Below are 26,803 nucleotides of genomic sequence, written 5' to 3'. Positions count from 1 at the left end.
TCAGCTCTGCTCTTATCTCCATTTTTCAGAGGAGAAAACTGATGCAAAGAAACTTTAAGTGGTTTGTCCAGGATCACAGGGCTGGTGGGTGAGCCAGGCAGGCTGGCTCTAAACTCACGCCCTTTACAACCACCGTATACTGCTCTGAGGGGCCCCTTTCCTTCCTCCTCCAGGACTTGGTGGCCCAGGCTGTGTGAGCGAATGAATGACTTGGTTCCTTACCCGCACACTGTGCACAGCTCTCTGGCTGACCCTATTGCGGCATCATCGCTCCACGTGGGAAAGACCTCGCCGCCCGTCTGCTCTATGATTTCTGTCCTAAGGTCGGCTTTTCTGTTCTCGTGTCTTTCCCAGATCCCGACTTCGTTACTCTATTTCTCCCGCCGCTCTACAACCCCTCACTTTTCACCTGTGTCCCCTCCCCACTTCCGGATCTGTACTTAGAGTTCCAGCGACTCTTCTCATTGGCTGTGGAGCAGACGTCTGTAAGGAACTGGCCAATCAAGAAGCCTTATTCTGCTCCACCCCCAGCACCACAGGTTGTAAGTTCCCTCTGGGGCGGGCATTCTGAGCAGAGGCAGGAGTGTGCACCGGTGAAGGGCTTGCTGGGAAGAGAGGGACTCTGTCTAGAGAGGCTAGGCGTGAGGAGAAAGGGGTTCAAGGCAAGACAGAGTTGGGGCCACAGAGGCCAACCCAGCACTCCAGTCTCTGCCTCTCTCCCAGTTTTGAATTGCTAGGTCCTCCTTCTGGAGTGTGCTAAGTATCAACACAAGGGATGCTACTTCCAGACCTCCAGCAATCTCTTCCTCACCTCCACTTTCCTCTGCCCAGCCTGTGGGCCTTAAGAAGTGGGCACGGACCCTGCTGTTTACTCGCTGGTGTTTGCTCCTGGGTCTGGCCTTGGTCCACTTTGGCCCAGGCCAGTTGGCACAAGCTGGTTGGTGTAACAGCCCTTCCTTCTTCCTTGGCCAGGAGGCTGCCCCAGACCCAGTTCCAGGAGGGCCCTGAGGCTGAGGGGTTCATCACAGGGAGGGGCCACATGGAGCCCCACCCCCCAGGTCCCTGTGATGCTACCTATAGGATGGTAGAGGGGAGCAGAGTTGCAGATACCTACTGAGGCCAAGAACCCAACTGCCCCAGGTGATCTGTAGGTGCTGGTTGGTGCTGCCGGGGGCTCCTGGCTGGGCTTGGGTTCCCAGGTGAGGTGGGGACCACACAGCTGTGTGCTGCTTCAGTGGCAACCCTGAGTGAGAGACAGAAATGCTTAGGGAGAGATGCTCTGCAAACAGAAGTGACCTCTGCAAATCCTACCTGGCTTCGCAAACTGTGGTTGGAGCCTTCAAATGCAGTGGAGCATGTTGAGGCAGGAGGAGCCCACTGGCCTGTCCTGGGCTTTTCTGTGGTATGAGTGAGTGATAGAGCAAGAATTTAGCAGCCAAACTGGGACCAGCTGCCTGCTGGCTGTATCAACCTTGAGAGTTATCAGCAAATCTTTAGTGAGTTTACCTGGAAAGTCTCTGGGGTTGTGGGGGCCTGCAGTGTGGCCCTCAATCCGTTCCCTCCACCAGTCCTGGGCAAACTCACCTGGGGAGGGAGTGATTTCTCTTTATGTATACTCCAGTCTCAGAAGCTGCCTTTGTCTCTGGTGCGTGTATCATCTGGAACTGGAATTAGATTTGGTTATGAGTGACAGAAAAACCCAATTAATAGCGTTTTAAATAAGATCAACATTTATTTCTCTCTTACATAAATGAAGTCTGGTGGTATTCAGTCCAGGTTTGTTATGGTGGCTCTGCAAACATCAGGAATCCAGGCTCTTTCTATCTTATTGTGTCGCCAATCTCAAACATGGCCTCTACCTCATGGTGCAACATAGCTGCCAGAGCTCCAGCCACCGTATCAGCATTGCAGCCAGCTAGAAGAAGGACGTGGTAAAGAGGAGCATCCCCCACACACTGGAAGTCACATCCATAATAAGTCACACAGAATACTTCTCTGTGTAGCCTGTTGGGCAACATTTAATCATATAGCTGCGCCTAGCTTTAAGGGAAGACCAAAAAATGTAGACTTTAGTCTGGGTGGTCTTATGCCAAGCTTAAAATCAGGGATCTTGCTGCTGAAGAAGAAGGTGGAACAAAGAGAATATAGCTAGCTGTCCTTTCCACAGTGTGAGACTTGAACAGAGGGTTCTGGGCAATTCATGATTACAGGTCCCTCCAGAGAGCAGCCTGGCTGCGGGGAGTGGGGCTCTGCCTCTCCATCCAGGCTCTGGCTCCAGCTTCGGGGCTTGAAGTTCCCCTTAGAGCTGTGGCAGTAGCAGGGATACGATCCTCGTGGAGCCTCCAGCAGGGAGAGGATCAGTTTGATGATCAAGGCCAGCCACGCCATCCCAAAGAGGATCCACAGAGACACTGTGTTCTTGTACCACAGAGGGTAATTCCGGGAGGGGTTCATCCCTGGGGGAGAAGCAAGGTCAGAGGACAGAGACCTGGGAAAGTCAGGGCCATGCTCCCAAAACAGAAACAGACATACATGGCTTGATGTGTCTGAGTAGAATGTGGGAAGTCCAGACCGGGTTGAGATTGCTGGTCTTGTGGATTCTAGGATTCTAGGAAGCCTCCCTTGGATTCTAGGAAGCCTCCCTGGATTAACTCCTAGGGTTTAGAAGCTAAAATTCTTTGTCTTTCTGAAGGACTCTGTGCTCTGTCCCAGTGGTCCTCAAAGTGGGGTCCCTGGACCAGTAGCATCAGCATCCCCTGAGAGTTTGTGAAAAATGTGAATGACTGGATTCCACTCCAGACCTACTGAATCACAAACTCTGGGGGTGGGCCCAGCAATCTGTGTTTTGACAAACCCTCCAAGAGATTCTATTGCCTGCTCTGTGGTTGGCCTGTTCTTGTGTTTGGTTTTCTCATGTCTGAAGGAAGGGAGCTTTCCAGGAGCTTTAGGAAGAACATTCTCATCCTACATCCTCATCCCAATGCCCTCCAGCTGCTTCTCCAGCCCCGCTTTGCCTGCCTCTCCCCCTTGAGTGCTGTGCTGTAGTCACTCTGGTCTTTCCCCCATTTCTCCATCCATCCTCTTTCCTGCCCCTGGGCCTTTGTACTTGCTGTCCTCTCAGCTCAGAACGCTCTTCATTTCCTCACCCTTCAGATCTCAGCTCAGACTTTACTCCCCAGAGACTAGACTGGGCCCCTGTCTCCCGCAGTCTGTATGTTACTTACCCTCTCTGGGCCTCAGCTTCCTCATCTATAAAATGGAGACAACAAGAGCGTCCACCTTCTAGGACTGTCGCGACCATCATATGGGTTCACGTCATAAAGTGCTCAGGATGGTGCCTGGCATGTAAGACCTATAGTCAGGTGGTTGCTTTCCTCGCCTTTGGATCCCCACACTGTGCCCCAGCACAGTCAGGACTGGATAAGGAATGAGTGAGGGAGGGGACGGATGGAGGCTTAGATTAGCTGTGTCAAGAGCTACTCCATCACTTAGCTCTTCCCTCTGCGCTGGAGGGTCTATCTTATCAGATCAGGATTGTTCAAAGGGCAGAGATCTGGCCTCTTATTTCTTTGACATCGTCTTCTGTCTCCACTCTCTGTACCGCCCACCCCTCTGTCCACCCCCTACCCTGTCCTGCTGGCCCCAACACAACCTCTTTTCCCTGTCTTCCCCAGCCCGAGCCCCTCTCCTGGGCCCCAGCTCGGGGATGAGCCCACAGCCCCGGGCCCGACGTCACTGCCTGGCGGAAGCTGGGATTGGATTAGGCTGATTGGGTTACAGGGCCACCGTTCCGCTGGCGGTCCCAAATGAGATCAGCCGTGAGCCAGCTCTCTGCCCGTCAGCTCGACTTGCTTCTGGCAACGGAGGGGAGGAGGTGTTCTTCTCCCCTCTTATTTCATTGTTTTTTTAGCCGAAATCATAAGTGGCAGGAGACCTGGCAGCTGGCAAGGCGCTCAACGGAATTGCAAATGTATTTGGGGGAAGCGGAGGCTGTGAGCTAGGGAGAAGCAGGCGGCTGGGACCTGGGGGCTGTCCCGGCCACGGCACTGGGGCCAAGAGGAGCGACTGGGAAGACAACACACCCTGTGGCTGCTGACACAGGACAGTGGACACCCAGAGTCCAGGTGGTGGACCTCAGCACTCCCATCCGAGAAAGGGGTTTCGTCCTATCCCTGGAGGACGAGGAAGGCTGAGAGACATGGGGAAGAAGTGAGGGTGGGTTGTCCCCGCTGAGCTATGGAAGATCTTGGAACATATGTGTATGAGGATCCCTGGCTTGGGAGTCTATCCTAGACCTGTCCTTGGCTTGCCTGCTCTATGACCTTAATCAACTTCCTTCCCCTCTCTGGGTCTGTAGATGAGGCAGTCGGGGGCTGGTTGTACAGGTTGGGCACTGCACAACCCTAAATGGTTGCCATTCACACAGAGCATGATGAGCATGGCACCCATGGACTGTTCCAGCTTCTGTCCTTGTCCCCCCTTGACTCTTATGACCTTTAAAAATGACAAGTATTATCATGTCACCTGAAAACCATAAGTGCCTTCCTTTAGTCTCAGGACAGAGTCCAAAATCCGTGACTCGGCCTGTGAGGCCCTCTATGTGACCGGGCCCTGCTTCCCTCTCCACTCTGAGCTCTCCGCTTCTACGCTGGACGTGGGCGACCATGAAATACTCTTCTGACCAGCCCAGCCATAACAGCCTCAACCCAGGGCTGTGTGATCTACAGAGGGCAAGTGAGGGTACGTGTGGTCACTTGTCACGAGACACTGAGATGGGTGCAGAGGGCAAAGTGTGAGTAGCACATCTCTGGAGATGTGGTGAAGGGGACAGTTCTGCCTGTTGCCACTCGGTGGGAGTGGGCTGCCCGGCAGTCCCTCTGGACTTAAAGGGCCCTCGTAGGTTCATACCAGGCCTTCTCAGTCAGAGCTTTTGGTTGAAGGGGACTCTGGGGGCCCTGCGCCTAATACACCAGCTTCCCTGCCCTGCCAGGCCCTCCTCACTGCTGCAGCTGTGTGGATGTCTCTGCCGCCCCATCCCCCCACCCCCCCGGTGGTGGCAGAGGCCTTGCTTCACATTTCCAGGTTGCCCATGTCTAGAGAGGCCTGCCCCCTCCTCCCCCTGCCCTGCCTTCCCTCAGGGGGCTGTGGGGCCTCTGGACATACTCACAGAATGTGTCCTCAGTAACCCCATACAGGATCCTCCAGGTAAGCTTCTAGGGGAGCCTGCTGTCAGCTATTCCCATCTAGGACCAAACTTTAGAAGCCCTAGTAATCCATGGGCACAAAGAGATTGCAGTTGGGGGTCCCATTCCCTCTTCTCCTCCCCCCTCCTTGCATGGGCACCCTCAGAGAACAAGGACTTGTGGGTTTAGGACTATCACTGGGGACACATCCTGAGTTTCATCCTTTGAGCCCTGGGGTAAGGTGGGGGGCAGTCAGTGGAGGGGGCCAGCTGTTGCAGGAAAGCACTGAAGGTTTTCAGAGGAGCTGGGCAGGTGACATGATAGCACTTGTCATTTTAAAGGTCATGAGAGCCAAGGGAGGACAAGGACAGAGGCTGTACCAGTCCATGGGTGCCATGCTCATCATGCTCTGTGTGAATGGCAACCCGTTAGGGTTGTGCAGTGCCCAACCTGTACAACCAGCCATGTGCAACAGCCCTGCCTAGACTAGGGAAACGGCAGTGGGAACAGAGAGGAGAGGGCATACCCAAAACTCATTCTCTGAGCTCTGAGGTGGGCAGATGTGGGAACGGTGGGCTCAGCTCTCCTCAGATACATCTCTCCTCTCTGAGGGTAGGAGTGATAGCATGACGCACTTGGAGGAAACTGTCCCAAAGCTTCTCTTCCAGAGCAACGGCCTCCCTTCCAAGACAGAGGATATCAGGAAGGGGCAGCATGACGCCTCTGACACCAGACCTTGCTTCCTGGGGAAGGAGAGGTTTAGGGAAGGGGACTTTGCACAGAGTCTTAGCCATCACCTAGACCGGCCCCTCATTTTATAGACAGGAATACTGAGGCCCAGACAGGGGATATGTGAGGCCGTCTGGAAAGGGCTAAGAGTTTTGGAGTCAGGTCGGAAGTCATACCCCACTAGCTGTGCAAAATCTCAGGCAAACGTCTTGGCCTCTGTGAGCTTCGTCCTTCTCCTCAGTAAATGTGGGGACAGTCATCGCTCTTGGCTGCTTAATGGGCTCTAGCTGTTTGTTACTTTGGTGGGACCTCATTTCAATATTCCAGGCTGGGTTCATATTGCTTCTGCAGGAGAGCAGAAGGGCAGCGCCTCCAACTCACTTTAGGGCACACAGCCCCTTGAGGCCATGGCCACTGCTCACTTGGTGACCCTTTTGCGGGGGGAGTAAAGGGGGATGGGGCTGGGGGTCCAGCCACCCGTGCGCCCCGCAGAATGTCCCTCTGTTGCCACCTGCTGGGCAACTGCCACAGCTTTTTAATACAAGGACAGTCGCTTCCGGGGGCCCTTGACTTGACCACGATGGGTGACGACCGCTGATTAAACCCCACCTTGGACCCTATGGGCCACACAGCCCTTTCTTACTGACCAAGTTTGGAGACCAATTGCTTGGGGGTTAGGGGAGGCTGGGATTTTCTGATTCTCCCAGACTCTCCTGCCAGACCCCCTGGGCTGTGATGTGGGCTTCGTGGCCCTGAACCCAGGGGCATTTTGTGGGGCGGGGTGAAGTGGGGAGGAGAGACCCTGGGACAACGATGGACGGGGGAGAGAACTCAGGGCCCCCCTTTATCTGATGAGCTTTAAGAATAAGAGGTGAGCCTGGGGAATTCTCAGGCTTTCCAGGATGGCCAGAAGTGTGGCTTACAGCGTGAGGCGCAGGGTTCAAACTCCGCTTGTCACTTTTTAGCTGGGTGACCTTAGCCCTATCACACCACAAAGGCAAGCTGAACCTGCCAAAGCCCGTGTCCTCTGGACTTTGGGCCCCAAACCCTTACAGGGCCTGGCACGCAGCAGGTGCCCAGGGACACGGACGATGGGCTGATGTGTGGAGGGCGCCCCTCCCGCCTCCCGCCGGCGGTTCTCACCAATCACGTAGTCGCCGAAGCCCACGGTGCTGAGGGTGATGAAGGAGAAGTAGAAGCCCTCCACGTAGCTCCAGCCCTCCACGTGGGAGAAGAGAAGCGGGGGCAGCAGCAGGAAAAGCAGGAGGCCGGACAGGAGGGCGCTGGAGCCCACCAGCCACCGGGCCTTGGCCGGGTCCTGAGGGTGCACGTAGCGCCCAGCCCCCATGAGGCCTCTGCTCAGTGCACGGGGCCGGGGGCAGACAGCCTGGGGGCGCACCGAGCCAACGGCAGGGTGAGCGCTACCCTCATAGGAAGGGGGCCGCCTTTGGGGCCTCTGCCCCTGCTGTGAGTTCTCCAGGCTCCTGGACAAGGCCTTGGCTAGCTCCAGGTCCCCTCCCCACTGATGTCCCTTTATCACTGAAGACCCCCGTTCTGGGCAGTGACCCCAACCCCACCACACTCCAACCAGTAACCCCGATTCCCAGAAGGATCCCTTGTTCCCACCAGTGAACCCTTTTACCCACCACGGCCATCATTTTCTACCAGAGACTCTCCCTCCGGGTAGTGACAACCTGGCCATCCACGGCCCCGATTCCCACCACAGCCCCCCATTCTAGAAGTGACCCATCCTTCGCCCCTGTTCCTGCAGCCCCCTCACCTTCCAGGTGACCCCCAGCATGCGGGCGCAGCTGTGCACCCCCTGCTGCATGAGATGCCCCAGTCGGTTGAGCACCACGAGGTTGAGCGGAATCCCCACGAGAGCAAAGAAGATGCAGAAGAGGCGGGCGCCCATCGTGCGGGGGCTCAGGTTGCCATAGCCTGAGGCCAGAGGGAGACACTTCAGGAGGCCTTTCCGTCTTCAGGGGCCCCCGTTCCTGACCCGCTACGGACATGGCAGCTGGTATGTACCATGGCCTTCCCTTCCCATGCAGGGCGCTGTACTTGCTCCCTCAGTCCAGCCTCAGCCACCCTTCCCAATGCAGATTATGCCCAGATTGACGGATTGGAAAACCGAATCTCTAGGGGGTGCTGTGTGCATGGGTACACACCACGAAGTGTGAGAATCCCGTCTGTCCTCGCTTCGTTTCCTCCCTCCCTGGGTGGGCAGAGGGGTGCGGGAGCCTGCAGAGCCTCCAGCCACTTCCTTCAGGATAGGTGTTAGTTTCTCACGAGTTCCCTCACAATGGGATATCAGCCCCCCGTGGGCAGCAGGGACTTGCCAGCTTTGCTCATCACTGTATCTCCAGCACCTAGAACTATCTGGACCATACTAGGTACTCAGTCTTTTTGTTGAATGAATGGATGGGTAGCTGAGTGAATAAAAGAGCAAGTTGGTGATGGGTTTTATAGATGATAAGTGATTTCAGGGCTCAGGCCCATCCTGCTGGCCCAGAAGTATCTGTGTGCCGGTCAGACCCTGTTTCATTCTAGGGCTTGGAAAGTACAGCCCTCCCAGGGTGCTGGTCCTAGGGTAACAGGGGTGCCAAGGAGGCAGCCCGCTGCTGCGCCTCTCAGGACCCCTTCCTTCTGTCGTGAACTGTCCCACATGTACCCGGTCTCCCATCTCCCCTCTCCCCCTCCTTTCTCTGCATTTTCTCCGTGTGCATGTGTGTGTGTGTGTCCGTGTGAGTGTGTGTGTGGTTGGAATCAGAATCATGAACTTCCCTATTGTCCACCTCTGAATGGCTGTCTCTTTTTTCCTGCCTTTTAGAATTCCCACCCTAAGGGTAGGTGCTGTTGGAAAGGGCAAGGATGGCCCCCAGCTGGGTTTTGAACTCCAACCCTGTGGGTTACTAGCTACGTGATCCTGAGGAAGTTGTGCAACTTCTTTGCCTCAGCTTCCTCATCCGTGAGAAGAAGAAGCCTTATCCTTGGAGGTTGGACCATACGGACAAAATGAGATCTCGAGTATAAAAGTGCTCCTACGTGCCTGGTACGCAGACCAGGCGTGTGGGGTAGGGTGGAGACCCCTTCCCCGGCCCTCCTCCCTGCTCAGAGCCGGCCCAGACAGCTTTAGGGCGGCACTGAGTGGAGAGAAGAGACAGGGACAAAGTCCACATCAGGAATGGTAGAGCTGGGAAGAGAGAGGCTGCGAAATTCTGAATTAGGTGGGCCGGTCACGGGCCCAGGGCAGAGAGTGTAGGAGGTGTGGGGTTCAGAGATGAGAGACCCCCGCACATCTGGAAGACGTGGCCCACAGTGACTGCATCAACATCCCCTCCTGCTCTGGAGCTCAATAAATGGTGGTAGAGTGGGTATATTTGGAATTCGTTATGTCAGCATTTGTTGAGCACCCACTGTGTGCCGGGCCTTGTACTAGACCCGGGGGTGTAAGGGTGAATAGACACCATCCTGCCCCAGCCTTCCGGGGCGCAGGGCCCATGGAGTCGAGGGGCCTCCCAAGCATGCTTGCTTCAAGGTGGAGGACTGCCCAAGCCCCCGGGCAGCCTGAGATCTGCTTCCGAGAAGTATTATTTAAAGCCACAGGGAGAGTCCTCTGGGTGCGTCTGCCTGGCTCCACTCTGGGGAGGAGAGTGACTGCGAGTTTCCTGGGGAGTGGAGCTGGCTGGAGGTGGTAGCCACCAGTGGTGTCCGCCCGCCACCTGGTGGTGAGTCTGGTGTCATGCAGGCGCTCGGGCCGGGCGCCCAGGCAGGGTGCCCAGGCAGGGTGATGAGGCAGCCCCTCTGGAGTTATTTCCTGGGTGTCAGAGCCGGAGGGATCTAGGCCACTCTTCTTCCCCAAACAACAGTCCCCAGGCACCCACCCAGGACAAGTTCCACCTCTGCTCTCCTGAGGACAGGCCTAGAGATGGGGGAGGGAGGTCTAGCCCAGGGGTCCAGGTGTATGAGGGAGGAAAGGCGTTGGAGAGGATGGTGATGGGGTGAGGGGGTGCCTTAGTGAGCTGTGGAGAGGTGGGAAGGGCCACCTTCCCCAAGGCTGCGAACAGGGGGTCAAAAGGCTCTTTTTGGATTTCTGTCCCTCCTTCCTCCCCAACTTTCCCTTACCTCCCCTCTGCCCTCACCACCCCCTAACCCAGGCTGAGTGCTGGGCGGGCTTGGCCGAGCAGACCAGGACACTTACTGTGCCCAGCAGCGTCTTTATTGCTACCCGGGGGGCCCTCAGCTGCCTGAAAGGCTGTGTGAGGCAGAAGTCCCCAGAGCAGCATTTCACAAACCTCCTGGGGACCTGGGTGCAATGCAGAAGCCGATTCAGCACATCTTCAGTGAGCCCAAGGTTCTGCTCCCAGGCGGCGCCCACGCTGCTGCGTCTGTTTACGCTCAGAGCCAGGAGGCCCTAGTAACCTCTCCGAAAGTAACTGGTGCCCTGTCCCCAGGGGAGGCCGCCCTCCCCAGCCCCTCCTCCCTGGCCCCATCCTGCTCTTACCGATGGTGGTGATGGTGGACACGGAGAAAAAGAAGGAGCCCACAAACTCCCAGCGCCCCATGCTGGTGGTGTTGTCGAGGACGATGTCCCCATTTTGGTAGGCTTGGATGACGCCCTGGGGGAGAGGCTGTAGTGACCACCAGGCTCTGTGGGGCGATGGGGCCCCTGCACCCAAACACACACACACACACACACACACACACACACACACACACACACACTCGTGACAATGATCCCAGCCTGTCTGGGGCTAGGAGGCTCTTTCCCTCCAACCAGGGGCTCCCCACGGGCAGGGACCATGGGGATAGCTCCTTCCCCTCTCTTCACCCCAGAACCCAGGTCAGCCCAGGGTATCTCACTGGCTGGAAGAACTCCATTTGTTCTCTCCCCTGCTCACTCCTGTTCTTGCAACAAGCCCTGGTACATGTGGTGTATTAGGGGAGCTGAAGATAAAGGAGACATGACCTCAGTCTTCAGCAGGACAGAGCCAAAAACTTAACTAACTTTGATACAGTGCAGCCCATGCAGCTCCAGGCACACAGGCAGTGCAGCTGCGTGATCGCGGGTAAGATATCCAACTTCTCTGCTCCTCAGTCCCCTTCTCTGTAAAATGGGAGTACTAATCGCACCCACTTCATCGAGTCGTTGAGGGTTAAATGAGGTATTAGGTGTAAAGACTTAGAACAGTCTGGAACATGGAACATGGGAAAGGTTAGCAGTTGCTATCATCGTCATTACTGCAAATATAATGCTGTTGGAATACAGATAGGGAAAGTGTGCATTCTGATGGCGGTAGAGGCAGAAGGCTTCATGGAGGGGGCGATGTTTTAGTTGGGCCTTCCTTGAGGGTCGGATAGGACTGTTCCTGGTGGAAGGACGTTTAGGTAAATGGGGCCGCAGGAGCAAAGGCTGGGAGGGAGGACTGCATCTGGGGTGTAGAATAAGGAGACTGCAAGGTAGTTGGCAGCCAGGCCATGCTTGACTCTGCCATGCCAGGGATGGAGTGGCAGGCATCTCCCAAGGTCACCGAGCAAAGGGGAGGCAAGCTCAGGTACGTGTGCTCTGTGGCAACTGGCAGCATAGAAGATGCTGGCAGATGGGAAGGGGAGAGAGTCCTGCAGGGGTGAGTGATGGAGAGGGCCTGAGCTGCATCCTGGCACAGAGTGGCCCGGGAGGCACAGAGAGAAGATATTCAGAAGCCCAGGGCTCTGGCCTTATTTGGTGTGAGTAGTGAGAGAAGCATCTAAGAACTCTGTGAAGGTGTGTGGAGGTGAGGCCAAGGACAGAGATTTAGAACAGGTGGAGGAACAGGGCTGGGAGGAGGAGAACCGCTTGCTCTTGACCCCGTGGGAGTTTGAGGGCCGCGGGAAGTTGCGCTTACATGTCTGCACTCAGGGGGTTGATCTGGGTTGGAGATACCACATCCCTATTCTTGGGGATGGTTGAATCCACAGGGGGTTGAGGAAGGAGGAGAAGTGGGGGTGGAGCAGGAGGGCGTGGAGAGGAAGAGATGAGAGCCCCCCAGGGATCCTTGGGAAACACCCACATGCACAGATCTGTACTGAGCCGGTACTCATGGTTGGCAACCCCAGTGCACTGGCTATGAACCTGTGCCTTTGTAGTTAACCTCTCTGAGCCTCATCTTATCCATCTCTAAAATGGGGATGATAATAATGGCACCTACCTGTGAGGTAGGTGGGGATGAAGCAAGTTAATACAGTAGGAACAGTGCCTGACACACAGTAAGTGCTACACAGAAGCATTTACTATCATTCCCGTTGCCATCATTGTCACGTTCCTTGGGCCCAGGCTGCTGGTAACTGAAGTTCACCACCTTTTCAAGCGGCGTGTCACACAGCCCCCAGGACTAGGCAGTCGGGCTGTATTTGTAGAAGTTGAGATGTAGGGGGTGGAGGTGTCACATCGGATTCTTAACAGAGATAGTCCTTTCCCTGTCCAGCTCCAGGCCCAGCCACAGCGGCCCAGTCTCAAGGGCTCAGGACTCTACCTCCAATCCACTGCTCCGGTCCCTTCCCACCCGACACACTTCCCTGCTACCTTCTGGGGACTAGCTCTGGGCTGGTGACTCTGGCACACAGGCCTTGCCCTCCTCGCCAGAGGAGGCACGGGGACTGCAGGGTGGGGATGTCGGTCTAGGGGCGCAGCTGTCTGCACCCACTGACCAAGCCACGGTCCAGGACGCTGATGCTTCCGCCAAATCCAAGCAGCGCCGGGTCCCTCGTCGCCTGCCCAGAGTTGAAGGAGACCTCCGTCCATCTGTGAGGCCCTGCCCGGAAGAACCCTCGCCTGCCTGCCCTCCTCCCCAGGCCCCGATGGGTCTCCCCCACCCCCTCAGCAGTCTCTGTCCTCCGTGACCTCTGCATCCTCCCACCCATCGCCCCCTTCAGCCTCTCCAGGCCTCCGCCCAGCGCTCTCTGCCGTCCTTGCCCCCAGTTCTCAAATTTGCACCTGGGTCTCCGGTGGAAGGGGCCAAGGGTGCCCTTTCGCCCTTGGCCCGCGGTCCGACATCGACACAGCGCCGCGCGGTCCCAGGTCGACCCCTCCTGCCACCTCCCAAGCCGGCCAGCGCGCTCTGTCCCTACGCCGCCCGTACCCGGTCGGCCCAGCCAGCCAGCTCTGGACCCCGTTAGCGCGCCCCTTGTCGTCCTCGTCCCCAGATTCGGGTGTGTGCGCCACGCAACTCTCTGGACAGGGAGGGTCACGCCCTCTCGCCCCGAACCGGGGACTCATGGCGCCGCGCTGCGCATTGCTCTCGCCGGAGCTGGGCTCTTTCCATCGGGGTCCAGCCCAGTTCTGGGGTCCCTACTCGGCAACGCGCGCCTCCGTTCGTCCCCGCGTCTGTGCCCTCCACTTTCTTTTGGAGAAGTGCTCCCGGCTTTGCCCTGACCCGAGCCGGTGCGTGCCCTCTCGCCGCATGCCTGTGCACCCCGCGCTCCGCTGCGCCAGCCACCCCCCTACGCCCCACCACGCGCCCGGGCCGCCCCGCTCGCCCCTGACCCGGATCAGCGAGTCCAGCGCCGGGCCATCCAGACAGGTGAAGTTCCGCAGCAGCGCCCACTTGTCGCGCTGGAATCTCTCGCTGGAATCGTGCGCCGCGGGGCTCTCCAGCAGCCAGAACACGCCGGTGCCCAGTGCCAGGTAAGTCAGGTAGGCAAGCAGCAGGAGCCATGTGCTCGGCATCGCGCAGCCCCAGACCCTGCCCTCGGGCGCCTCCCGTGCTCTCCGTCTGCACTCAGCGGGAAAGGCAGGGAGGCCGGAGCCGGGAGCCATGGACCAGGACTGAAGCGGAAAGGAAGGGCTAGGAAGGAACTGGGCTGGTCCGTTCTCTAGCCAACGCCTGCCTGTGCCCAGTTTTCTCAGCAGAGGAGGCGTGCTGGGGAATGGGACAGCCCTGCCCCACCCCCACCGGGATCCAATCCCAGGGACAAAAAGAGGCCCAGCTGTGGGCATCTGGCCCCGCCTCGAATGTGTGTGGAGTGCCCACCCCCAGGCAGGCCTAGCTCTGGGAGAAGGGGAGGGCTGCTGGGTGACCGCGGGGCGCTGGGAGAGAAGGGGCCCAGAGCCTCCCAGCGTCCTATAGCGAACAGTGGGAGGGACTCTTGCAGACCGCACGCAGGGTGAAGAGAAAGTGCGAACGAAGTTTATTGTCCTGGGGCACTGGGACTATTGCCACGGACTTGCTGCCTGTTGGGTCCTCTCTGGGTCTCTCCCATCACCATCCTTTCCTTTATGTGCCCGAAGATGAGGGGCTCCAGCCAATCACCACCTGCCCATGAACTTGGGAGGCAAGAGGGGCCTTGACCAGTGGGCTTGTCCATTCCCTGCTTCTGAAGAGGCCCCCTCACTCCCTCCTCCACCCAGGATGGAGGAAGGGTCCAGGGTATGTGAAGAGTCCTGGGGGTCCTCAGTTTCTCAGGCCTCTCCTCTGTCTTAGGAAGTCCTGGGTGTAACCCGGGTCTCTTGCTGCTGTAGATCCTTCCCTAGGTGTCTCATCCGAGCCTCCTCTGCTTCACAGCCTTGCCTCAGTCCTGTCCAGAGGTCCCCAGCCACTTATGGGTCTGTCTTGCTGAGAGAGGTTTGCAGTCCTTGGTGACGTTGGGCCTTGAGACGGACTGGTGTAAATGTCTCCTTTCCTCCTGGCCAGAGATGTCACAGTCTGGCAGGAGGGAGACGAGGCTGCACAGCGTATTCCCAAGGGGTGCTGGGCCTCCACGCAGGTCATTTCCTGGAAATCTCCTGGGATCAGCGGGCTGGTGTGTTCCCAGGGAGTGTTTGGAAAGGCTCTTAGGAGCCCAGAAGGGGTGATGAGGTCAAGGGGTGCCCTGAGGGGTTCAATGGAGGCCTTGCCCAGGAAAGTGGGTGGGACACCCAAGCGTGCCCAAGCCTTGTTCACGGACAGCTCTAGACCTGTAGGCAAGGGGGACTGGCAGGCCTCGAGGCAGCTTGCCTACCCCTCCGGCGGGCAGCTTCCTGAGGGCAGACGTCCTATTTGCATGAAGGTGGCTCCCAAGTCCCCGCCTGGCCCTCTCCCGTCCTCGACCCACCCTGCCAGCTGGTCCCATGGGCGCTCGTCATACCCAGGTCTGCCCCTCATCGTGGGGTTTTGGCCACTGGGTCAGGGTTGCCTCTCTGCTTGTCTAGTCCTTCCATCTGGAGGGCCCCAGAGCCTGGCCCAGTGCCTGACACACAGTGGGGGCCTGACAGCACGCTGTGCATGCATCAAGTGAGGCCCAAACAAAGTTGCCCCGTGTTTGCTGTCCTGAACGAGGTCTCCTGGGTGGAGGACGCAGGGAGGGCGACGGAGATTTGGCCACAGTGATCCATGTCTAGATTCAACTTTCTCGCGTCACTTTGGAGGGGGGGGCTCTGGGACCCCTGTGCACATCCTGCACCACACGCATCTGTCTCCCATCCTGTCTCTAACTCTCCTTTCTGCTACTTTCTTGGATGCTCCTGTCTCCTTTCTCTGTCCGGAGAGCCCCCGAGACCAGCTCTGGCTGGGAAGTGAGTGGGTTGGCAGAGGAGGAGGTGTGGCAAGAAGGGGGCATATGGGGTGACTGGGGATGCTGGAGGGGCTTCTGTGGCCACTGGGGGGCCTCATGCAGAGATGGGAATCTTCTGAGGTCTAGGGAGCCCGTTAGTCTCGGGGGCTCCCCTTTCCTTGAGGCCTCTGCTGAGCAGCCAGAGCTGGGAGCACCTGTGCAGAAGCAGGGGGCCCAGTGGGAGGACCAGTGCCAGCCACGCCAGGCCCAGGAGGATCCAGATGGCTGCCAGGCTCCGGTACACAGAGATGTAATGCTTGCTGGGGTCCGTGCCTGGCCGGGAAGGGGGACATGATAAATGCTAGAGGTCCGAGGGCACAGCCACCCCCCAGGTTCCATAAGGGCTCCCACCAGCCTCCCAATAACAAGGATCGGCAGTGGAGGTCCCTGGGGGAAAGGGTGATGGGTCCTAGACCAGCAATTTCTGAGGATGTTGTGAGAATTCACAGCAGCCTCACAAAGTATTTGTCTCCCCTGAATACCCAGGGGCTCTCTGGTCCTCAGTAATTACCCCCTGCGGACATCTCCCCATCCCCTGAATCCCAGGGGGCCCCACCCCGAGATCTGGGATGCCTCTTTCTCACCGACGACGTAGTCCCCGAAGCCGATGGTGCTGAGGGTGATGAAGGCGAAGTAGAAGCCCTCGCTGAAGCTCCAGCCCTCCACGTGGCTGAAGACCATAGGCGGGAAGATGAGAACGAGCAGCGTCCCCAGGGCCAGGAACAAGGCCAGGCCCAGGGTCTGCAGTAGCTGGAAGGGGAGGAGTCTGTCTCTGAGTCCACTTGGAAGACCCAGGATTGTAAATTGTGGGGGGTGGGGGGGTGGGGTTCTGGGGCAAATTAGGAAGTGGGCTGGACCGTAGCCAGGTCCCTGCCCCGTCCTGCCCTGCAGACCTCTGGGATGGGGGTTGTATCTGTGTGTGTGTTACCGTGCCCAGGCCAGGGAAAGATTCGGTCAGAGGGATTGTGTTGGTGGGTCAAGTTGGAGACTCCTTCAGGTGTGGGGTCCACATGTACAGGCCCCCAGGGAACTCAGATCTGGGACGGAGGATGGGCATTGAACTGTCCCAGATTCCTCTGTACCCCTGCTTTCTTAGCGTGCCTAGCTTTGCAAGGGGCCGATAACAGGTGGGCACTGGTGGTGTTCAGGGTGGCGTGGAGTTTGCTTTTGGAGTTCTGTGCCGCCCAGATAGATCCCCCTTCAAAGAAAACCTTGCCAAGCCACTGGCAGGTGGCCTCCAGCCGGCAGCTCCCTCAGGATGTATTTCAGCCTGGCCCAAGGGCACACCTTCCCAGGGCCTGACTGAGCCCAGGGCAGAGTCCTGGCCACGTCAGCGCCCACTGCGGGACAGCTGGGGTGGCCGGCACCTGCCGAGCTCCTCGAGGGGTGGACCAAGGCTTTGTCCAGCCTGCAACACAATTTAATTTCTCCTTCTGCCCAGTCCTTTTCTTCCATAGGTGTTGACTCCTAATACCATGCTAGCCAAACTCTTGTCTCAGTGTCAGCTTCTGGAGGACTCCACCTGCAACAGACTCTGTCCCAGCGGGGCTGTGGGGAGGGAGGGGCCCTACCTGGGAGCGCCTGGGCTGGTCCTCCCACCTCTCCAGTGTGGTCAGGTGGGCATGCAGCCCTGTGCCCAGGTGGTTGAGGAAGAGCACGTTAAGCGGGATGCCCACCAGAGCGTAGAAGACACAGAAGACCTGGCCTGCCTCCGTGCTGGGCGCCAGGTTCCCGTATCCTGCAGTGGGAGGAGGGTGTGCAAATATGGGGAAAGAAGAGTTCAGAACTGCCTCCCCGACAGACTCTGGCAGAGGTTGGTTTCCCACCACCACTGGGGGTCGGGGCGTGGTGAGGGGAAACCCCTCTGCTCCCGTGAACACCCTTCTCAACCTCTTCTAGAATGATCTCTATTTGTAAGAATCCTGCTTGTCTTTGAAGGTCCATCTCCAAAAACACTGCCTCTAGGAAGCCCTCCTGACTGCCACTCTCTTCCTCTCTACTAGGTGTGATCTCCCACAGTGCTTTGTGTCATTCCTATCTATATTCTACTTTGCCCTGTGCTCTTGTTTTTGGCTTATCTTATCCTTCTTTATTGGTTCAGAAGCTCCTTGAGAGCCAAGCTTGGGTCTGATCCAAGTTCATACTCTCCTACCTCCACTCTATCTTCTTTGAATGTCACTTGAGTTCAAGGAAGGTGTGTGGAACTGGACTTAATTGAATGGATGTGGCGACCGGGGTTAGTGGGGTCTGGGGTTTCCTTGTGGGAGGTGGTGTGGGTTTTCTGGCTGAGGGGGTAGAGCAGATGCTTGACCATATGCCCTGTCCCCTTGGAACACCGAGATAGCACCTGCAGCTGGGTGGACAGTACACGCAGAGGACTCCCTACCCCAAGTCCCTGCTTCTCTCTACCTGAGAGACCTTTGGGCAGGTCCAAAATACCAGAAAATTAATACATCCGGGATCAGCCCTCAGCCAGCAGGGGCAGGAGTTGGTAGATGAATATGCCTGCTTCCTCTCCCCTGGCAGGGCTCTCCTTAGCTTCTCAGAGGGTCTCCAGCACTGGTGAACCCAGTCGCCCTAACCAGTCCCCTGCTCATTACTGCAAACTTCGTTGCCTTTTCCTGTCTCAATTTCCCGCTTGTCCTGCTTCCCGGAATCGTCTCCTAGATAAACCACATCCTAGTCTCAGCACCTGCTTTTGGGGAGCCCAAACTTCAGCAGGGGCATTGGGGGTGCCCTTCTCCACCCTGACCCTTTACCTATGGTGGTGACGACCGTGCCCGCAAAGAAGAAACTGCTCCCGAAGTCCCAGTTGCTGGGGTTGGTGGAGTTGCCTTTGGGGTTCACGCCCTTCACCCAGGCTTCCATGATGACCTGTTGGGGGGGGGTGGCATGGGGTGGGAGGACGAGGGGAGCTCACGGCACTGGCTGGTGGCCAGGCTCTCTGCAGGGTGCTTCCGTGTTGTCTCACCTGGTGATATTCTTACTCACATTCCCATTTCACGTAAGAGGAAACTAAGGCTCAGAGTGGCTGACTTGCCCAAGGTCATTGAGGTCCAAATTCACTGCCTGCTCCACTGGCCAGGGCCGAGTGAGATGCGCTGTCAGTGTGGCTGGTGGAGGGGAAGGGGCCTAAGGAGGCGGAGGGCGCTTACGGACTGGGGTGCAGGTGGGAGATGCCACCTACAGCCAAGAGGGTGAGACTCCATGGGTGGTCAGAACAATGGGAAAATTTCAGGTAAGCCCTGGAAGGGCTTACTTGGGAACTTGAGGTTCAGGACCACGGGGAAGCCATGGGGCTGCCCTCCCATGGGGCTGGATGATTCGGGACAGAGAACCTGGCGCTCTCTGAGCTTCCAGGTGAGCTGGCAGCCTTGCTCTTTGCTGCCCCCTAGTGAGTCCCAGCCCAGGCCTGCCCGAGAAATTCCATCAGAGGCCAGGGCAAAGGTCCTCTGGGTGTGTGTGTGTGTGGGTGGTGTACATGTATGGTGTTGTATACATGTGGCGTGTGCATGGGTGCCGTATGTTGCATGTGTGTGCACGCTGCTGTTTACGGAAACAGAACCCCACAGGCTCAAGCCTAAGCCCCTCTGTCCCCGGGCCCAGCCCTCTCGGAGGTGGGCAGGACTCCCTCGCCCATCTGCTCTCCATCCTCCTCCCCTGTCGCTGTGAATTGTCCCAGGGCAGCAGTGCAGCCTCACCACCTGGTAGATCCCTAAAGGCAGGAAGGAGGCAGTGGGGGAGGGAAAGCTCCAGCCTCCAGTTCCTGTGGGAACCGTTTCCCCGCTGGCTGGGTGAGTGTGCTCTGCCGGGCTGGGATGGCCCCTGAGGGCCAGGCCAGTCTGGGTGTCCTGACACAGGCTGTCTGCTTCTCGTCAATTTGGCAGAACTGGCCTCTTCCCATGTGAACTTTGGCCTCCCCTCTTTCCCACACACCCAGAGAGGCCAGGACTGAACATTCCAGAACACACCCGTTCCCCAGAGACCCTCGCACGTGGGAGAAGCACTTGCCCTAGACCCAGCTGTCCCATACTCCAGCCTGAGGGTCTCCATCCTGCCCAGGAGGGGCTGTGATGTCGGCGAGGGCACTGGGCGTGGGGCGCCCAACGTGGACCATCCGTTCTTCTCTAAGAATCCGCGCGTGGTTAGAAAGGCAGACGCGAGTCCCGGGACCTTGGGCAAGGCCTTCTTTCCTCATGGTGTCGGTCTTCAATACTGTTGTTACTACTGTTTATAGCTTTTTTCCTTCTTGTCATCTGAACAGTACAGCTGACCCTCCATATCCATGGGGTCCACACCTGTGAGGTTCACATCCGCGGATACAGCGGGCTGGCTGTCAGGTACTTGAGCTTCCACGGGGCTCCAGGAAGCAGTCCCGTGCAGATACCGAGGGGCAACTGTAATCTGTGTTCTTTGGGAATCTTTCTGTTTTTTCCTTTTTTTGGATCTTAGTTCCCTGGTTCCCTGGTCCAGAATGCAACCCACGCTCGCAGAAGTGGAAGTGCATGTCCTAACCACTGGACCGACAGGGAATTCCCCTCTGGGAATCTTATCCTAGCATCCTTCTGCCTCTCAGCTAGACATACCCTGGCAAGTGAGGGTCCCTCCCAAGGGGGCTGAGGACCTCTGGGGAGGCCTGGGGGGTGTTAATCTGTGGCGCCTCCCTCGGGGCTGCAGTCCAGCCTGTGTCTCTAATTAGGCCCCAGCTATGAATCCTTCCGCCGCTCTCTGGCTCCTGGGTTTCGCCTCTAACCTGGGGCTGAGTGTGGAGGTGGGTCCAGGGTCTCCAGGGCCTCTGCCTTTTACCCCCTGGGTCTTGGGAGGCTCCTGAATCCTTCCCAGCCCCGATAGGGGTGCTGTGGTCCCAGCCCTGTGCTGCTGGGGAGCAAGGAAGTGCAGCCAGAGGCCGGAAGCCTCATTTCCTGGGAGAAAGCGCCTGGACAGGCCTCTCACAGCTCCGGAGCGTTCTCTCATCTCCTAGGCCAACCCACTTCTCGTCTCCTAGGCCAGCTGTTCTCCATCTTCAGGGGCATCAGTGTGACCTGAAGGGCTTGTTAACACACAGCCTGTTGCCCCCACCCCTGAGTTCCTGATTCAGTAGGTCTGCGGTGGGGAGTGACTGGTGGCATTTGTAACCAGTTCCCAGGTGGTCCACACCTGGGACCACACTTTGAGAACTGCTGCTCTAGGTGGTATCCTGCCCCCTGCACTTATGCTAATTTTTGTGTTGAAGAGCAGCCAGGCTTGGGTGCGAATTCTGCCTTTACCACTAACTATGTAGCTTTGGCCAACGTACTCGACCTCTCTGTTCCCCAGTTCCCACCTGCAAACTGGAGACAGTGGTAGAGATAGGTACTATAATTATGAGGAAACACATGTAAAACACTGGGCCCCAGGTGATGGATCAGGACTGGTCTGACCCCAACGTGATGACCCTGCTCCCTGCTGTTTTGGGCACGTCGTGAACACTCAATACGCGACAGCTATTGTGATGATTCCGCAGCTGGCTAGTTCCTTTGCAGCAGGTGGGAACACTCAACCCCCTGGTCTCCAGTGCATTCACCTTCCCCTCACAACACCCTGGTTTTGCCTGGTTTCTGGGAGAGAGGGTGCTGGGGCCCCAGAGTTTGTACAGAGGGGCCCGAGCAGGGGTGACCCGCTCTGCCACCAGAGAGAGGCCCGGGGGGCACCGTAGCTCAGTCACCCCAGTTGCTGCTCATCAAGCCTGGCTGCTCCTGACCTTTATCTGTGTCTCCAACTCAAGTGTGGTCAGCACAGGGGTGTGATCTGGGGAGAGGGCAGAGGGTGCAGCAGCCCCGGAGTCGGGGAAGGGGAAGCTGTAGGAGTGTGCGGGGCAGAAACGTGTGCGGCGTTGATAGCACTGACACACGTTTCACATTTATGCAGCAAGTGGCAGCTTAGAAAGCACTTTTAATCAGCTGTCAAATGTCTGCAGCATATAAGGTTATTCTTCTCTCCTAGAAGAGGATCAGAGAGGTTAAGTGACTTGCCCAATGTCACACAGCAATCCGGTTGTAGACCTAGGGTCAGAATCCGGCACTAGGTCTCATCTGGCTCTCTGTTCCCACCACACTCTGCTTCCAAATAGGGCCTCAGCCATAAGTGATGGCTCTGGACCTGCAACGAGACCCCTCTTCTGCCCACCGGCCCACACCAGCATCTTCCCTTCACCTGCACAAACTGCTCCACGGCCTGCTGGTCCAGGCAGGTGTAGTTCTCCAAGAAGCGCAGCTTCTCAAACTGAAACTGGTCCCTGGACTGAGCCTCCGCCTGTTTCTCCAGCAGCTGGAAGATGGTGGCGCCAAGCAGCAGGTAGCAGACATAGGCCAGCAGCAGGGGCAGCACCTGGCCGCCCCAGCAGCTACAGAGCCTGGTGCGGGGCATGGCGTGCCCAGGACTCTGCCAGGGCCGTGGGGCTGGCTGTGGGTTCGGAGGCGGGAAGCGCCCGGGGACCTGTGCCCAGCCTCCTGCCTGCCTCGCCCTCCTCGGCACAGGTGTCCAGAGGCTGGGGAGTCTGTTTGAACAGTGCAGCTCAGCTTGGCTGCACTAAGTACCGTGAGTGCAAACAGTCCTGCCACCCCCCGCCCAGCCTTTTTTTTTTTTCCATGGAGAGCAGCAAGTCAGGGGCAGGGACCCCCTCAGAGACCTAATGGTCCTCCTGAGGCCATCGTGTCTCACCTTCTGCCTCCAAGTTGGATGGGCGCTTTGGGGCCAAACCAGATGCTCCCCTTCACTCTGCCCAGGGCCCCTTGGCAGCCCCCAGCTTCTTACCCATGATAGCTTCAAGCCCCCAAGCTTAGGTGCTGGGGAGACATCAGAATGAGTGTGAATAAACCTTGTACTCAGTTGCCTTGCCTATGAAGTGGAGCTAGAAGGATGGACCCGCCTACTGGGGGAGCCTGGGGATGAGGGAACTGGGTAGCAAATTGGGGCAAAGCGAACATACAAGTGACGGATCAGGAACAGTCTGAGGGTCGATGCTCCTAATCAATTGGTTGCACTTGCTTTAGAGCTTTTGCTGAAAATTTTCCTTGCTTGAAACCTTTAGCAGGTTAGCTTGGGAGTTCAAGTATATTCAGAGTCCTGCAACCATCTCCACAATCAATGTTGGAACATTTTTATCACCTCAGAGAGAAACCTTGTACCCTTTACCTGTCACCTCTATTTGCCCATCCTGCCCCCTTGACCTCTGGCAACCTTTAACTTGCTGTCTCTGGATTTCCCTAGTCTGGACATTTCATATAGATTCAATCATACAATACGTGACCTTTGGAGTCTGGCTTCTTCAATTAGCATAATGTTTTTAAAGTTCATGCATAGTGTAGCAAGTATTAGTACTTCATTCTTTATGGCTGAATAATAGTTCATTGCACAGATGTACCAACATTTCACATATCCGTTTATCAGTTGATAGATATTTGGCTCCTATGAATAATACTGCTATGAATGTTCGTGTACAAGTTTGTTTTTTTTTTTGCGGGGCTGTATGTTTTCATTTTTCCCCTGTATGTACTTGGGAGTGGAATTGCTGGGTGACATGGCCACTCTACGTTTAACTTTTTGAGGAACCACCAGACTGTTTTCCGAAGTGGCTATACCATTTTATATCTCCACCAGCAGCGTGTGAGGGTTGCCAGTTCTCCGCTTGTGTTTTCTGGTGTTTCCCGTAATGCGCTGCGCCGGCAGACAACCGTGAGTTGCCAGCCTGATAGCCTTTCCCTCCTTCCCGGCTAACAGAATCCCACGTTTGTACACGTCAGCCCCAGGCAGTGGAGCATGACTGGTCTCACCCATCATGACAGTCCCGCTCCTTGCTGTCTCAGGAACAGCCCTGAGAGGGGGCTTTCTGTACGGGCAGTGGAGTCAGTGAAGGTGCATAGGGGTGTGGGGCAAGTGAAGCCAAACAAGGCACCGTAGTCCTGGCCTCCTCCTGGTTCCCGGGGAGCCCTGGCCGGTGAAGCACACCCCGTTGGTTCCCTGCAGGCAGGGAGGCTGCGCTTTCATCTTCCCGGCCCAGGCAGTCATCCAGGCGTCCCTGGCTCTGCACCTACAGGCAAAACAGCTCCAGGAGCCGGTGGATAGTCTACTGAGGAGCCCCAGGTGCGGCCAGGCCATTGGAAGCAAACTCACGCTAAAGCAGAGGAGAGGAGCCCAGAAATGGGGAGGGGGCCAGGGGATGGACCGCCCCTTGCAGCCACTTTCCAAGCTCCCTTGCAGCTGGGGCCACCTGTGAGCCAGTTCTGGCCAATTAGATGTGGGCAGAGGCAGCTGCGGAGGTGCGGGGCAAAGGTGTTCCATCCAGACCAAGGGTTTGGCTGCAGCCGGCCCCACCTTCCGCCCATCTGCCCTGAGTGCACAGATGACGGCACCTGTTCAGCCACCTCGTGTCCTTGAGGGAAGGTCAAGAGCGTCGCAAAGACGCTCCGCTGGTTTCCTCGCCTACCTCAAGATTTAAAAAAGTCTTTTTTTAAAAGAATATTTTATTTACTTATTTGTGCTGGATCTTAGTTGTGGCAGGCGGGCTCCTTAGTTGCGGCATGCAAACTCTTAGTTGCAGTGTGTGGGGTTCTAGTGTCCTGCCCAGGGATCAAACCCAGGCCCCCTGCATTGGGAGTGCAGAGTCTTAACCACTGCACCACCAGGGAAGTCCCTTGAGATTTAAGAAAGTTTGACACATAAGTCCTATTTGTTTAAGCCAGTGTTACTTCCCAATGGTTACATAAGTTTTCTTTTCTTTTAATTGTTCAAGGCTTATTTGAGTTGGAAGGAATAGGAACACAATCTGGTTATCTCAAGTAATTGAAATAATTCGTGGTAGGAAGCCGGGAGCAGCCAGGGTTCTGGAAGAACTGGGCCATGACCTCACTCTGAACTCTCCCCCATTAACGTGCCCTGCCCACCCCCTCGGGGTGCCCCCTCCCCTCATCCTGTCCCAGCAGTGATTCCCTCCCTCTGCTGAGTTCCGCTCCAGGCTGACCCCGGCATCCGGTCGGCACCAGCTCCCGTTGCCCCATGCTTCTCTCTTTTGGTATTGCTTGGTTCAAATCCTCTCAAAGGCTGGGGGTCCAAGAGCACCTTTGCATGTGAGCCACTTCACAGGTGTCTGGCCGTCCTTGGGTCATGCACGACCCTCAGCTGATGGGCCCCAGCCAGGGGTGGCGGCGTCACACGTACAGGTGTCACTTGGAAGGGACGGTGCAGAGGCAGACACCACGGGCGTTATGTCCAGGGCAAGCAACCATGGTTTGTATAATGAGAGATGGGGGGCGGGCGGGGAGGGAGAGAAGTCTCATAGGAAACGAAAGCAAGGGGGAGAATGTTACTATTTTCAAGTGTATGAATGATCAAGGGAGTGGTAGTGAGGACACGGGGGTCCTCATCTGCTCTAAGGCCAAAACACAACACACACACAGTGGGTGGAGGTGCAAGCGGCGACGTGGAGGCTGCATGTTATAGGAACATCCCGACGCTGTAAGTGTGTGGAAGGCAGGCCCAGGTGTCCCTGCAGCACCTCATCCTCCTGCGGTTTAGGTGGGGCCCTGTCTGGGGGTTGCGGGCGCCTTCTCTGTAGTCCTGCTGGTTCTGGGTCCCTGAGGCCGCCGGGGGGTCTAGAACCATCTTCCGGAAGGCCTTCGTTGAACCCAGAGCTTTCCCAGACAGCACCACACTGGGAAGCGGGCATGTCTTGGGGCAGAAGGAAGCGTCTGGAGTCACAAATCTCCCCCTTGACTGTTTCCTCCTCGTGTTTTGGAGAGACTGGGAGAGAGAGCTGGCCGTCATCTCGTCACTACAAACTCGCTACGTCCTGGCTCTAAGCTAGGGTTGTACTTATACCTGCCAGGCCGTGTGACAATCAGGTCCCATTTTATTGCCCTGGAGAAGTTCCATATGTGAAGAGTTCTCTCTTTACTGTATGGAAAGCTATCAGCTGCTGTCTGGAGGACTTGGGCAGGTCTTAATAACCTCTTTATTTATTTATTTTTAAACATCTTTATTGGACTATAATTGCTTTACAATGTTGTGTTAGTTTCTGCTGTATAACAAAGTGAATCAGCTATACATATACATATACATATATCCCCATGTCCCCTCCCTCTTGCGTCTCCCTCCCACCCTCCCTATCCCACGGCTCTAGGTGGTCACAAAGCACTGAGCTGATCTCCCTGTGCTATGTGGCTGCTTCCCACTAGCTGTCTATTTTACGTTTGGTAGTGTATATATGTCCATGCCACTCTCTCAATTCGTCCCAGCTTACCCTTCCCCCTCCCCGTGTCCTCACGTCCATTCTCTACGTCTTAGCAACCTCTTTAGCCCTAGTATCCTCGCTGGGTCTGGACATGGTCCACAGGTAGGTGGTGGCTGTTGTCAGGTGGAAGGAAAGGAAGGGAGAGAGGGGCGAGTGCAGCGGGGGAGGGCTGTCTGTGACAGGTAGGGGAGGGGGGCTGGCACAGCCGGCGTGGGGCCCTCCCTCCCTGAGGGCCTGGGCAGGAAGGGGTGCCAGGTTGACTGTGGGCCAAGCCCTCCACTCCTTTATGGACCCCCTGTCGAGGGCCTCCTCCCACCTGTCCCCTGCCGCTGCTGCTTCCCTTCCGGCAGGGCATTACCTGACTGGAGTTTAAGACAGTCTTTCCCAGGAGCTCTTCTGGCTTAAGGGGGCCACAGAGCTAAAGAACGGAGGCATAGTGGTGGACTTGATGGGAGGTCAGCTCGAGAGGTCCTCAGAGCCCTCCGCGCCCCAGAGCGAGCCCCCGCCCTTCCCTCCCTTCACTCGTTCAGTACACACTGCTTTGGCTACTCCCCTGCCTGGCCGTGGCCTGGCTTGGGTAGGTTTAGGAGGGAACCCGCAGGCCTGCAGGGACCTCTGCTGCTCATCAGACGTTGCACCTCCGCGCCCGACACCTCCCCACGTGGGCACCACTCCGCCGTGAGCAGCGGGCGGCCGTAGGGCATGATTTATAATCCCTTTCAGGGAATGACTGCTGCTAATGGGCTGAGCCAATTTGCGCTTCCCAAGCGGGGAGGGCAAAATCAATTAATGGAGAGTCGAACATGGCCAGGCCTGATGGCAGAGTGCGGCCTGACATCCGGCAGTGATAAGGAAGATTGGAGGAAAAAGAAGAAAAACACCGCCCCCCCCCCCCCAAGATCAATTTCACGTACAGTGGGCAGAGGATGCAGAGCAAACAGAGCAGCTGGACATGGGCCTCTTTCCGTCTGAATGAGCCTGGAGATGAGGGGAAGGCCAGCCCGCCCACATGCCGTCCAACATCGGTATTCTCTCGAGGAGCCACTTAATAGGC

General features: G+C 57.0%; 2 protein-coding genes across 4 annotated transcripts; both read right to left on the bottom strand.

The window, feature by feature from the left end:
* Window positions 1-1,118: 1,118 nt before the first annotated feature.
* On the bottom strand, window positions 1,119-13,766 carry KCNK17 (potassium two pore domain channel subfamily K member 17). Of its 3 annotated transcripts, none has more exons than XR_013830095.1 (6): window positions 13,438-13,744; window positions 10,420-10,534; window positions 7,693-7,853; window positions 7,056-7,230; window positions 1,507-2,456; window positions 1,119-1,397 (listed from the first exon to the last, which is right to left on the bottom strand). XR_013830095.1 is itself a non-coding variant. In XM_079933527.1 (5 exons), exons 1-5 carry the CDS (start codon window positions 13,708-13,710, stop codon window positions 2,149-2,151), a joined length of 1,032 nt encoding a protein of 343 aa, XP_079789653.1. In that variant the 5' UTR covers window positions 13,711-13,766; the 3' UTR covers window positions 1,119-2,148. The 3 variants fall into 3 exon arrangements, 1 of the variants encoding a protein (XP_079789653.1); XR_013830096.1 differs by having other exon boundaries at window positions 1,119-1,664; window positions 1,747-2,456; XM_079933527.1 differs by having other exon boundaries at window positions 1,119-2,456; window positions 13,438-13,766.
* Window positions 13,767-15,537: 1,771 nt separating this feature from the next.
* KCNK16 (potassium two pore domain channel subfamily K member 16) lies at window positions 15,538-21,887 on the bottom strand (the record flags this gene model as incomplete). Its single annotated transcript, XM_079935292.1, has 5 exons — window positions 15,538-15,755; window positions 16,067-16,232; window positions 17,054-17,220; window positions 18,242-18,356; window positions 21,675-21,887. 5 exons carry the CDS (start codon window positions 21,885-21,887, stop codon window positions 15,538-15,540), a joined length of 879 nt encoding a protein of 292 aa, XP_079791418.1.
* Between the last annotated feature and the right edge of the window lie 4,916 nt (window positions 21,888-26,803).

The sequence above is a fragment of the Stenella coeruleoalba genome (genome assembly GCF_951394435.1).
Source record: "Stenella coeruleoalba genome assembly, chromosome: 10".
NCBI lineage: Eukaryota > Metazoa > Chordata > Mammalia > Artiodactyla > Delphinidae > Stenella > Stenella coeruleoalba.
This window is presented reverse-complemented; position numbering and strand designations above follow the sequence as displayed.

Coding starts and splice junctions, on each gene's coding strand:
- KCNK17 (XM_079933527.1), bottom strand. CDS start 13,710: ATGGCTCCCGGCTCCGGCCTCCCTGCCTTTCCCGCTGAGTGCAGACGG. Junction 7,231..7,692: donor TGCTGGGGGTCACCTGGAAG/GTGAGGGGGCTG, acceptor GTGCACCCTCAG/GACCCGGCCAAGGCCCGGTG. Junction 2,457..7,055: donor CTTCGGCGACTACGTGATTG/GTGAGAACCGCC, acceptor CTTCTCCCCCAG/GGATGAACCCCTCCCGGAAT.